At 45.6% G+C, this 13,022-nt stretch overlaps 1 protein-coding gene across 1 annotated transcript in view; it reads left to right on the top strand.

The window, feature by feature from the left end:
* Positions 1-11,133, top strand: part of Gfra1 (GDNF family receptor alpha 1) — a 215,915-nt gene extending 204,782 nt beyond the window's left edge. Inside the window, exons 9-10 of the mRNA XM_052182664.1 lie at positions 3,197-3,250; positions 3,980-11,133. Coding sequence (XP_052038624.1) covers positions 3,197-3,250; positions 3,980-4,135 — 210 coding nt within the window. The 3' untranslated portion in view covers positions 4,136-11,133. The remainder of the gene's footprint in view (positions 1-3,196; positions 3,251-3,979) is intronic.
* Positions 11,134-13,022: the final 1,889 nt, after the last annotated feature.

A 13,022-nucleotide genomic window follows, 5' to 3' on the forward strand; every position in this document is an offset into this window, starting at 1 on the left:
TGTAGTAGTAGGTTCCTGATCCTCAGAGATCATTGGGGCTCATGCTGAATACAAGATTCCTAAGCTTGCAGCCAGTCACTGTTCATACCTGTGAGCCTCGTTCTACCCCTCTGCCTGCCGGACACATGTGGCATGGGTACTAGACAACACTTGGTCTGTAGCTGATTCCAGGATCTTCATGGACCCTTTGGCCTGTATCTTATCAGTGAGGGATTTAAAACATCTCACATCTGTGTGCAATCCTTGATTTTATTGCTCAACAACCACTTTCTGCCTTCACCTTCTCATCAAGGCCACACACCTTACTTACGGTGTCCCCTGCTGTGATTGGGTAGACCCAGCAAGACTTCTGTGCCTATGCTGCTCACACTCCTGGTAACACCCTCAGTATGAGTTCTCTCTACAGGAAGCTTGCTACCTGTTTTGTGAAAGCAGGTTTTTAGACCTGCCTTGGCCTGTGGAAAGCCAAGCCTCTTAGTGTGGGCGCTGGGAAGCCTCTATAAGTTGGGCAGCATATTCTAGCTGGGATTCAGCATTTTGTGTGGGTATTCCCGCCAGGATGGTCCTCCAGGCTACAGGCTAACTGTTAGAGAGGTACATGGGATGCTGTTTGGGGAACAGGAGCCCCTATGTAGTACGACCTCGAGGATGCTCTGAGTGTATATTCCAGAGTCAATAAATCATCACTGCCTCCATTCTCTGAGTAAAGTCATGAGCTGTCAGTTTAGGTGTGGGCGTGCTGACCTGTTGAAGAGTTTAGAAGCATCTTATTTAGTGTGGTTCTCAGTGATGGGGAATAGAAGTCTCCCCGTGCGCATGGAAACCCACGAGAACACCTGGGAAGACAGCAGCCCTTTCTGGTTAGCCACTGGATGTCCCATCATAATTATTTAACCCGTTTCCTCAGGCTGCCCCAGGTTCCATGGTGACAGGGATACAGTGACAGAACCATAGATTACAAGTACACTGAGAAAATCCAGGGATCTCTGGTGCTTGTCAGGTGACACAGGGAGAAGATGGCACCCAGCGGTGAACTCTTGGGGGCTGCAGCAGTCCCCTCAGATGCTGGCTTGCTATAACCACACTATAGAAAAAGCTTAAGGCCTGGCCCAGAGGTCCTTCTGAATCCCCAGACCAGTCGGTGAGTAGATTAGTTACACTGATTATTTCCTCAGTGGGGATTTTGTCATTGTATCTTATGGTCTACTGAAGCAAAGGCAGAGTGGAAGGTTTCAGAGACATTTGGATGTCTGGGCACAATTCCAGACGCAACTAGGAATAAAACGTGGTATTCTACACATTATTCTCCATAGGTACCAGAGCAGCGGATCAGGCTTCCCATTATTATAGATTAAAAGTAGGCTTTTGAGTGAGTGTAATTCCGCTCCCAATTTCCCCTCTGATCTTCTTATACATAACATTTAGTGACCTTTGAACAGCCCGGGGATGCTTCACAGTGTCTTGTTCTTGAAGCCTGTTTAAAGGTTTCTACTTCATATTCACTGCCGGCATATGCAAATGTAGGTAAAGATTATGATGCCTTCCCAGTAGCATTATGGTCAACAAATTACTCCTCGGGTGAGCCGGCTGTCGTTTTAGCCTTGTGTGTCTCCCGTGAGTCACGGTGGCTCGTAGTGTACAGGCAGCCTGCTAATGTCATGCCCTCAGAGCTGGTCGTTCAGGTACCCCCTCAACTCAAAGGTGATGACTGTTTACCAGGGCTTGCCTTCCTGACAAACAAGCTCCCCGTTGGGGTCAAAGGCTGCTGTTGTTAGGGTTGAGGGTGGGCGTCACGGGAAGCATTCCTCGTGTGGATTTTGGGAAGGGCAGAGACTGAAGAAAGACTGTGATCCAGGAAAGAGTGTATTTTCATAGAACTGCGGCAGAGCCTTGGTTACATCCTGGCTTATAAGCACATCAGCCACTTCTCTGGGCTTAAATTGTACCATGTTTGTAAAAATGAGTGTTGCACTGACTGGGCAGCTTTTAAGATCTATTTATTGCAATTGTCTGAGTAATGGAAATGCTCCTTCCACTGAATCCTGAGGCAGAAACCCAATGGCGGAGTTGGTCCAACTAAGAAGAAAAGAGCTTTAGGCCTTCACTGCTCTTCTTGCAACTGTCTTAGAGTCAGTTTTTGAATTTGGGGGTCTCTTAGTTTCTGTTCTATTGCTCTGAAGAGCCAACATGACCAAAGCAGGCAGGTATGGCCTGGAGCAGAAGCTGAAAACTTCACATCCTGATCTGCAGAGGCAGAGACAGAGAGAGACAGAGAGTCAGAGAGTTCTGGTGTGGACTTTTGAAACCTCAAAGCCCACCTCCACTGACACACCTCCTCCAACAAGGCCACACCACCTAATCCCTTCCTAAATAGTTCACCATCTAGGAACCAAACATTCAAAAGACAGGAGACCATGGGGGCCATTCTTACTCAAACCACCACAGGGTCTGTAGGGCTATGCTTCCTGGAGGGTATCCATCTGAGAGCTCTCAGTGTGCTCTGACTCCAGACATGGAATTGTTTGCCAGGCATCAAGAAGGCCCATGAGCCCAGGGACCGAATTCTTTCAGTTTCCCTGCCCCCTCGCCTGCCCATCCTTAGGAAACATTAAGAGCTCCTTGCTGTTTGCTGACTGGGGCAGGGAGTTGACAGAATCAGCAAAGGAAAGGGTTTCCAGGGGTCTCTAGATTACTAATACGTAGGCGTGCGTGTCGTGATGTTTTTAAGTAGCACTTTCTCCAAATTAACACCCAGGAAGATAAATGAGTCACCACTTCAAAGCTCTTTCTTCAGTGTCTCAGCCCTGCCTGTGCCATCCCTGAGACAGCTACCAGTGACAGGTAGCTGCTGAGCTCTGAATTAGGGCATCCCTGAACAGACCTGCAGGGTCAGGGAGTGTATTTTGAAGACCAGGGAAGAAAGAATGCCAAATATCTCATTAATTTCTTATATTGATTCCATGTCCAAATGGTAATACAGTTGGTTAAATAAAATATATAATTAAAATTAACCTTACCTGCTACCTCTTTATTAGGCAGCCACTTGAACGTTGTAAATTACGGATGGGGCTCACAGTTGTGGCGCCTATATTTATCATCTGGCCCTGCCCTAGACTGTTGATTAACGGATCATAATTAATTACTCTTCCCTATTATATCTGAGTGCTTTTTTTTTCCCTCCTTTGTCTCTCTTCAGGCACAGAAGCTGAAATCCAATGTGTCGGGCAGCACACATCTCTGTCTTTCTGATGTAAGTGGCCTTTCCTTTTGTGTTTCTTTATAGGGACATAGACTTTGGAAATGGGTATATAATATGTAATATTTGAAGAACAATAAAGTCTTGGACCCAGAAAAGTTCTCATCAGCCTCCGTATTGACCTGCCTTTGGAGGAAAGTGCAGAATTAAGATTCACTGCAAAGTTAGAACTTTGTACAGCTGTGATCTTTACCAGAAAGTCAGCCTCAGCTCTAAGCCCATTGTTCTATGCTAGGAGACTCTGAGATTCTATGAAACCTCTTATGGGTTGGTTAGGGATTCAGAAAAAGGCTCTGGCAACTGTCTGTCCTTGACATTCATTCTGATCCATCCATCTTTCAATGGACTACACTTCCCCAGACTTCCTTGCCTACTGGGGAAGAGTCAGAAGGAAGTCAGGAGGTCATAGATGTAAGGGGTCTAGAAAAAGACATAAAGGCAGTGTGACCTGGGTTTAAACATCTCCCATCAGAAAGAATGTATGAAGGATCAAGCAGCAAGCATTGGCCAGCAGGTAATCCAAAGGATCCACATCTTACCCAAAGTTCATGGTCCCATCTCATAAAATTAAAATGTAACCAGTTCAATCTCGGTGGTTAACTCTCAGGCCAGAGGGAGCTGGCCATTAGGGAGAGGGAAGTAGGGGTGGAGAACATGGGTGAAATGCAACATGGTGTAGTGGGCATGTGCTGTGGGTGATAATGAAAACATTCTTTCTTACAGAATGATTACGGAAAGGATGGTCTCGCTGGTGCTTCCAGCCACATAACCACAAAATCAATGGCTGCCCCTCCCAGCTGTGGTCTGAGCTCACTGCCTGCGATGGTGCTCACTGCTCTGGCTGCCCTGTTATCTGTATTGTTGGCAGAAACATCATAGCTGCATCCAGAAAAACAGTATGAAAAGACAAAAGAAAATCAAGTATTCTATCCCTGTCCTCTTGTATATCTGAAAATCCAGTTTTAAAAGCTCGGTTGAGAAGCAGTTTCACCCAGCTGGAACTCTTTTGTTATTTTTAAGAAAGCTTCTTGTGGCCCTCATGGGCTTCTGTTGAAGAACTGCTACAGGGCTAATCCCAAACTCAGAAAGCTCTGGGGCATGGTGTGGTTTAAGGGGACCATTTGTAACCTGTACTGTAAAGCAAGCTGAGCTTATGTTTTTGGTGGTGGTGGTGGTGGTGATGGTGGTGGTGGTGGTGGTGGTGAAGAAGATCATGACGATGAAGATGATAGTTTGAAAAGCTTGAACCCTGTTCTCTCTGCTGGCTAGGAGCAGGAGACGCTATTGATAAAGATTCTTCCATATCTTATTTAATAGCGTTGAATTCTAAAGACATGACTGCAGCCTAGTGTGTATGGATGGCAAGTGGAGGTTGGCCTCAAGAGTGGACTTTGCAGACTCCATCTTTTACTAATGTTCACCTATCTATGTATGCTCTCCACAGAGTGTTTATGTAATCCCAAACAAAGCAAAGCAAATCCCTGGTCACATCCAAATGTAGAACCTGTCATTTAGCCCAGGAGAGGAGGGTGGGTTTGGCTCTTGCACAGAACCCGAATTGTTCACTGCACTCTCCTGACCTTCGCTTGAGTGAGAAGCTGAACAACTCTTACCGCTTCTTACACTTATGAGGTCACATGTAGAACAAGTGTTACCAACTATTAGCTCTACAACTTTTAGCTTTCTGTGTTTTGAAAGCAGCAGTGCTGATCCCATGTTTTAATGATGGTTTAATACACACAGCCCTTTCCCCTCATCAGTAACACTAGCTCGCTCCAGCATCAACTTCATAGATACAGCTCTCAAAAGCAGGCCCCAAGAAGCCCAGTGCTTTAGCAGAAAGCCGCATCACGTGTCTGTGGACAGGCAGGAGGAAATAGAGCAGCTAGCCCATGTCTTACTGTCTTGAAATCAAGACTGCCTGTAAGTAAGGAATGACTAGATACTTGTAAAGGGTACCATGGTGGACAGTGCTACTGGCAGTTGATAGAGGCTCAGTACATTGGTTTTCATGTTGTCTGGCAGAAATGGCTTTGATTGAGACTAGCTGGCCACAAGGGATGGGATGGAGATGTGCTGCCCTCTCTTTCAAAGTTGAGCCCTGCCAGGGCACATGGAATCATCTCTGCTCCTGACAACAAATTAGAACAGTCTGGATTCAAGGTCATTAAACATCTCCTGTTTATTGCTCTGTGACCTTCACTACATACAGACTGTCCCACACAAAAGGAATGGTAGGTTATGGATCTAGAAGGCTAGCATGGGATCTGGAAAGGTGAACTGATTAGGCATAAATACACAGAACAGAAGGGGACACTTGAGAAGAGACATCTGGCTTATTAGCCACATACCATCTCCTGGAGCCCTCCTCCTTGCTGGGGCACACCCTTAAGCGTTTATCTAAAGACTGCTTTACATGGTCAGGTTCAGAATCTGTTAATGGCTGCATATTGGCATATTTCCTGCAAAGTGAGTAAAGGAGAGGACAATCGTCCCTCCATTGAGCCCTGGAAGTGTGATCGGGCTTCTCACCCTCCCACAGAGCAGGGAACCCTGGTGCACACAGTCTTCTGATACCTGCACTGCTCTCTGAGGTTTGCCTTGGGAGAATAACCTGGGGAGGGACTCCTTTGGTGTTTGAAGTGCATTTATATTGAAATGTTAATGAATAACAATGTAAAATACTTAGTACCAACCTTTCTTTCCCCCTTTACAATGTTTTTGAGGGGAATGCATCCAACGTGTACCTGATCAGTGGGAAGTTCCAAGAAGAGTCATACATTGAATAAACATATTCGATGTGTCCAAACAGAATGCCAGTCATGAATGGGAACATATCTCTTATTGATCATATTTTCGTTTTAATTAAGGTATACACATATATCTCCACTGGACTAATTGCATAAGGGCCTGTCTGACCATGAGGCTATAGATTACCCCTGCCATGTACTGCTGCCCGCTGTTAGTTAGCTTCACAGAGCACCAGAGAGGAAACAGGAGCCCAGTGATAAGGGCAGCCTTCAGCAAGAACTCATAGATAGGCAACATACAAATTAAACTTTGGAAAGCTGTATCGCCAGTAAAAAAAAAAAAGAAATCGCATTTTCTTTCAGAGATAGAAGTGTCTGAGAGTTACCTAATCCTTGATTTGAAAACAAGTTGCTGATGAAATAAAACAGTGGGAAGGGTCCCCTTTAGGGACAACATTTAAGGACGGCTACAAAACCAAGGCAAGCATGTAGGCCTTCCATTTTCTGTGGCCTTAGGTTGAGGCTGTGCGACCCACAAAGCACTTGTCTCAAGACTAGAACAGGGAAACAATGGCGGATCTTTTATGCAATCAACTTCCTCTTGGAGCCCCGCCCATGAGCGGAAGTGACTCCATACTTCCTGCTCCTCTGCTTTCGCTGGTTAGAAACACGGGTTTTGTCTGCTGAGGTTGGGTTCCTTACAGAAAGCCCTTTGCGAAGTTGATTTTGCATGGACAGTTGCAGTTGCGACCACACAGTGGCTTCGAATCCAGCCTACGTCGGGGAGAGAAAAAGAAAAAGGTGACGGAGCCACACTGAGCAGAAGCACTTTCATTCTCTTTGACCTTGAGTGCCCTTGAGCAGATGGTGTTTGAGAGTCTTTTTTAAAGAGAGCACATGAGAGGAGAAGTGCACAACAGAGAGGGAATTCGGAATGCTGGCTGTTTATTTTTCCACATCAGATTTTGTTTTTCAAACCTCAAAAATAGTAGACATTGAAGATGGCATAGGTTGTTTTTCAACAAGTAAAGCAAATTGTGTCTAGATGTAATTGGAGGGTAGTTTTCATGTTATTTTTAAGGCAATTCCATATCTTGTAGCTAAAGAGAAATGTCTTAGTTACAACTTCAAGTTCATCCCAACACAGCACAAGGACCCTCCAGAGCCCTGAGTATAATGTGTGTGTTGTACAGGGATGTCTTTGCCTGTACACCAAGGCTTGGTCATTCTCAGCTGCACCACATTTCCCATGAGCCTCCTTGTCTCTAGATCAGATGCCCCCAAATACTCTATCTGTTGAGTTGGAGAAATGAGAAAGGGTGGAAGCATGTTTGAATCAGTGAGTATAGAAAAAGATGTAAAAGCAGCGTGTGGGGGTATATATAATTAGCAAATTATTTCCTTGGGTTCCAACATAAACGCACTTCAGTTATTACTTACAAAATAGTGGACTCGAAGGACCTATCATTTGGAATGTTAGCTTTTATTCCTATAGTCAGACACGCACGGCTTATTTGAATCAAAGTGTGGCACAGAGAGGGGTTTGCTTAAATCAGCTCATGTTCTGCCTTCTGGATGCTGCTCTTGGTCTCCAAGATCCACGCCCCTGCTCTCTGTTGCCCTGGCTGTGCTTTTTGCCTAAGCAAATGAGACCATGAGAGACCCATCTTTGTAGGAAAGACCATAGACAGTGGCAACAGATGGAAATGAATTGCCGTCGTCTGGACACCATGACATCAGGAGGCCCAGCTGCCCTGAGCTCACAGGGCTTGGAGAAACAAAGCAAAATCAAGGTGCAATAAGGAGTCACAGTGGGTCCCTCCCTCTGCTGATGTTTCTTACTGATAGGGACATTCTTCTAAAAATAAAAAATAAAAAATAAGCAAGTGTCCTGAAATAGCAATAGCAGGAGGTCCTCTACAGAGAGGGCACTAGAATTAGTGTCTGGGCAATGACTAATGTATGGCTTTTCTTTTAGAAACTAAAGTTAAAAAAAAAAAAGCCAGGGGATATGTCTGGACAACCCTAGAAGCTGTATTTCTTCTCTCTTATCCTGAGCAAGGAATCTCACGTCTCTATCTGACAGGTCTTGATCTTGACATGGCTTTTCTTATTGAGCGAGTTTAAGTCTGTTGTCTGGGATTCTTCATGAAGAACTGTTACCTCAGAATTTCTAATAGTCTTACTGCAGAGGCCTTACTCCCATGGGGTTGCAACTGCCTGTGCCCTGGCACGTACCCTGCAGGATGTTGATTTCCCAAGGAGAGATGTCTTAAGATGCGGTTGGTTCTGTTAATCTTCCTGTTGCATTCCGAGGCCTCCGTGGCTCCCTTTTCTGTTATTGCCAATGAACATCACAGAGCCCCCTCCCATCTATTCGTCACCTGTCAGTCTAAGCTCAGTGCTGCCAAAATCCACCCACATTCTATCAGATGCTCATTTTGTGGAAGAAGACATGTCTTGGGGCAGGTGATGAAAGCCTCAAGTCAGACATGCACTCCCTGCCCCTCTTTTGAGATCCTTCTTTTTCACTTTGGTACCCTGCCTCCTATACCCTCGTGGGGATCCCTTTGATATCTCTGGGACTCTCTTGTAGTCCATACTTTTTCCCAGAGGCAGCTCAGCATGGCTGATCATCTAGATATGCCACCTGCATTTCTGAAGGGTACTGAGACCCAGCCCAGAGCGGTGGGGAAGGCATATGAACCCAGTTCCAATAAACTGCCTGCAGAGCACAGCAGCCCGCTGATAGTCATCGAGGTCCCAGAAGACCCCGGGGTCTGTCTCCAAGCTCATTTGACCAACGCAGCTGTGATTTCGGCTGTCTGCCTCTGGCAGGTGCTGGGATCAGCAGCTTGTCCCATTGCCATGAGAAGGAGTTCACTTTTACTCAAGGGCAGCTGCCAAGCTCAGCACCAGCATCAATAGAAGGGATTCTCTGGGTTTTCTCGCTTCACCGGCTGGAACTTTCTTATCCATCCCCACTTTCATGTTACAAAAGATATCAGGAGCCTGGCCAGAGACTGACAGTTTCCCTCTGAACACTGCCTTCCTTTGTAGGTACAGCCCATAGTAGGTACTTTAAAAATGCCAGTTGCCTGAAAAAATCACACTAAAGGGCTTCATTATGCCCCATGGCTGCAAGAGCTGTCCAGCCACATTGCTGTGCTGGCCTTGAATGACATTTTCAGTAGACTATTATGATTTTGAGAGTGCCCTGGGTTTAAGAAGGTGATCAGAAACCTGTGTCTCCTGCCAAGAACTGAGATATAAACACCTATTCCCAGAAGAGCTGAGTGTCCCAGCTAGTCTCAACAGACTGACATCTGCCAGACCAGTGAGCTTACAGAGATTTTAATCTCCATTAAATCTTTTCGATTGGTGAAATCCTTCAATTTGATGCCTTTATAATACGTAGCCTATGGACATGGTCTCCAAGAAACATGTCTCAGTCCCTGTCTGGACACAGCAATGATCCTCAAATGGCCTTGAGTTTGGCTGTACAGGTGTGCCAGTAGGGAGGTCACAGTGCTCTGAGCCAATTTAGGTGCTATGGAAGAAGGGACTCTAGAGCTCCTTTGGCTGAGCACAGCAAAAAGCAGGACTCCTTTTAAAATAATATTAGTTAGCATACAAAATAATGGGTCTCATGATTATGTCATCACAGCTAATGGGTCTCATGATTACATCATCATAGCTCATGGGTCTCATGGTTACATCACACACACACACACACACACACACACACACACACACACACAATCATCACATTCATGCATTTTTTCTGACCACTTTTCCTCTGCTGTCACTCCTGATCTCACAGACAATCTTTATCAGGGCCAATATAAATAGCAAATCTCTGACTGTGTACAAGGAGTACTAATGTCCACCACATGTAACACAGGCCCCAGGGTTCAAGTGAATTGGGAGGAAGAATAGGAAACTTAATGGATGCCCTACTATAGGAAACCCAGATGGTTTTGCTTTGTTGGGTTTTTTGTTTGCTTGTTTGTTTGTTTTTTACAGTAGTAAAAAATGGTCACCAGGAACTAGAACAGTATGGTGATTGTTGCAAGGACAAATAAAGGCTACCTCTCTCCCATCTCCTTCTCACTTAGGAAGGGCTGTTTGGTGTGTGCCCCAGCATCAGCATCATCTTCCTAGCATGAGAAGTGTGTTTGGTCTGAGTTTGGGTTTTATTTGGGTTTTTACTGTTCAGGTGTAACTAATAACATTTCTGAGGGAGAGGGGGGAAAGGAGGGAAGAGAGGGAGAGAGAGACTGTAGAAGCTACTTACAAACACCCTGCTCTCTCTGGCTGCAGTCTTCCTGCAGTCCAACTCTTCTGCTGTGATTTTCTGGATTCAGAAAGAGCTGATGTCCTCAGAGAGTTGAAAATCCAGAGCCTTGCAGCTTTCCTAATTATCTGTCTTCTCTCTCTTCTCCGTCCCCAGGGGACGCGAAACACTGCTCATCACACAGACTGCTTGAAAGAGTTTCCTGTCTTGTGCACATTATCCCTTGATATTGAAATTATTTTCTCTGTTTAATCCGGGCTCCCGCTGAGAAGCTGTGTGGGATTTAGGGTGCAGGGTTTTCTCTTGTATTTTCCAGTGGGGTTGCATCTTTTCCTCCTGACCTGAGGGTAAGTCTCAGCTACTGCTGCTCTGTTTCATGCAGAAGAGAGCTTCTCATTCAGGGAATATTTTCAGAATTCTGACCTAATCGAGGGTTCCGACACCAGTCTCCTCAGAGCCAGGGTGAGAAGAATGGGCTTGGTTAAGGAGTCTCAGGTTAGGAGAGGGTCATGTTTCTTGGGAATCCATTAACTTCGGTTTCCAGGGTTTTCCACACAGAGGAAGAGGCGCTTGCCTTGCTGAGCGTCAGATCTCCAGAAGACAGCTGGACATCTCCCCAGGTTGCCCACACTTCTTCACACTGCTGTTTGGACCTCGCTTCATGCTTCAGAGGACCACCTAAGAGAAGGACACAGCTTTCCATTGGAACTCTGACAGAGGTTCTGTGATGTTTGAATTTTCTGTCTGCCTCTTGCTCAACCCAACAGTGTATGTAGTCCCTCTGGCCCCCTCCACCCCAGAATATCCTAATAAACATTCTTTTCTTTTATATAAAAATGGCTTTTATTAATTACTGTGCTTGTCTTGGCAACAGAATTCCCGACAGAAGCAATTTAAGGATTTGTTTTAGCCCACATTTGAGAAGGCACAGTCCTCACTGAGGAAAACATGGCAGCAGGATATGACCTGTGACTCCTCACTTCTCTATAGACCAAGTATCAGAGAACTCAGGCAGCAAGTGTAACCCTCAAGGTCAACCATCCAGCATCCTCTGCCCTTCAGCTAACTCCCACTGCCTAAAGGTTCCAGAACCTTCTGAAATAATGCCCTCAACCAGGGACTACAAATTCAAAGGCATGAACGTATCACATTCAAACCATAACACAGCTGCTTTGAGGTCTTTTGCTTTTACACTAATTTTTTTTAAATGATGTTATAAAAATCTCTTTTTGAAACAGAGTCTCCCTGTACAGCCCTGGCTAGCCTGGAACTTGCTATGTAGACCAGGCTGGCCTTCACTCTGCCCGCCTCTGTCTCTCCAATACTAGAATTATTGCAGCACCACAGCAGGGATGTTGAAACCTATAAGGTTACAGAGGTCTTCACGATGGACATGCTGGTATCTGGGGTGGCCGGCCATAGAGGATGCAGTGTGGCCAACACAACAGTGTGCCATTATCTTTGACCCGGACACTGTTGGCATGGCTGACAACACAGTTTACTAGGCAAGAGAAGATGGGTCAGGTCCTGAACATCCCTGGTATGATGTTCAGTAGCATCCCTGGACAACCAGTCTTCAAATATTTCTAAACACTGGCAAATGTTCACTTAGGTGATCTACCCCACCACTAGTTGAAAGCTGCTATTTTGACCCAATCTGATGTCTCACTTGAGAGTTGTAAAAGGAATGGGTTAGGTTTAGTGTAGGGGCCATAGCTGACATTTATTTTCTGTCTGCTAAGGTCAATATTATTATCGCATTACTGCGATTTTCTAGTTACGCTCATCTGCATGAGTAACTCGGAGAGACTTGCAGATAGTATTTTTATAATTCAGTGCCTGTCCAAGAAAGCCATGGTGGTCCCAGAATTCTTTGTACTGGTACTTGGAGACGGCTGTCCCACCATTCTCCTGTATCCCTGGTGGGTGGTTATCATGTCCTTTTTTCTGCCAGGACTCGGTAAAGCAAAATGTTTAGACACAAGTGCTGTAATGAAGTTTTCCACTGTTATACGCCTCAGGAGTCACACGATTATAATCCGAGGAGCAAGGAGGCCTGACGTCTGTGTGAGACAGAGACATGGATGGTGATTTGTTTGGGACCACTTTATGTTTATTAACATGCACTAGTTATTATGGATTTCACCACGGCAATTTCATACATGTATATGACGTAAGTGTGATCCTGTTACCCTGTCAGGTCCCCTTCTGCTCCTGCTGATCCCCTTCTGCTTCTCTGTTAATGCTCCCCCCACCACGCCCATGTCTATTTTTGCCTTTGTCTTTTGGTTACTCAATGATTTTAACTAGCTTTGTTTATAGGAGCACGAGTGGTTAAGTGGATGCTTTGCTGGTAGCTACACTATTGAACAAAATGTCTACCTTTCTCAACAACCATTAGTTACCTATAAACCCTCAGGGAGGGATACGTCTTTGTGAGGAAGCTGACAAGCCCAGTTTTGTGCAGGTCTGGTGAAGGTTCTCGCTGCTGTCTTGAACTCAACAGCATGACCGCTGTGTCCTGTCCAGAGATGCATCCCACAGCACACCACCCCTCCCCACTCCTCTATTCTCCATGCCCTCTCTTTGTGGCATTGCTTGAGTCCTCTCTCTCTCTCTCTCTCTCTCTCTTGCTCTCTTGCTCTCTCGCTCTGTCTCTGTGTGTGTGTGCATGCGCGTGTGCACATGCATGTCCCATTAAAGCTAAGCATTCAGCAGC

Source organism: Apodemus sylvaticus, chromosome 1 (genome assembly GCF_947179515.1).
Source record: "Apodemus sylvaticus chromosome 1, mApoSyl1.1, whole genome shotgun sequence".
Classification (NCBI taxonomy): domain Eukaryota; kingdom Metazoa; phylum Chordata; class Mammalia; order Rodentia; family Muridae; genus Apodemus; species Apodemus sylvaticus.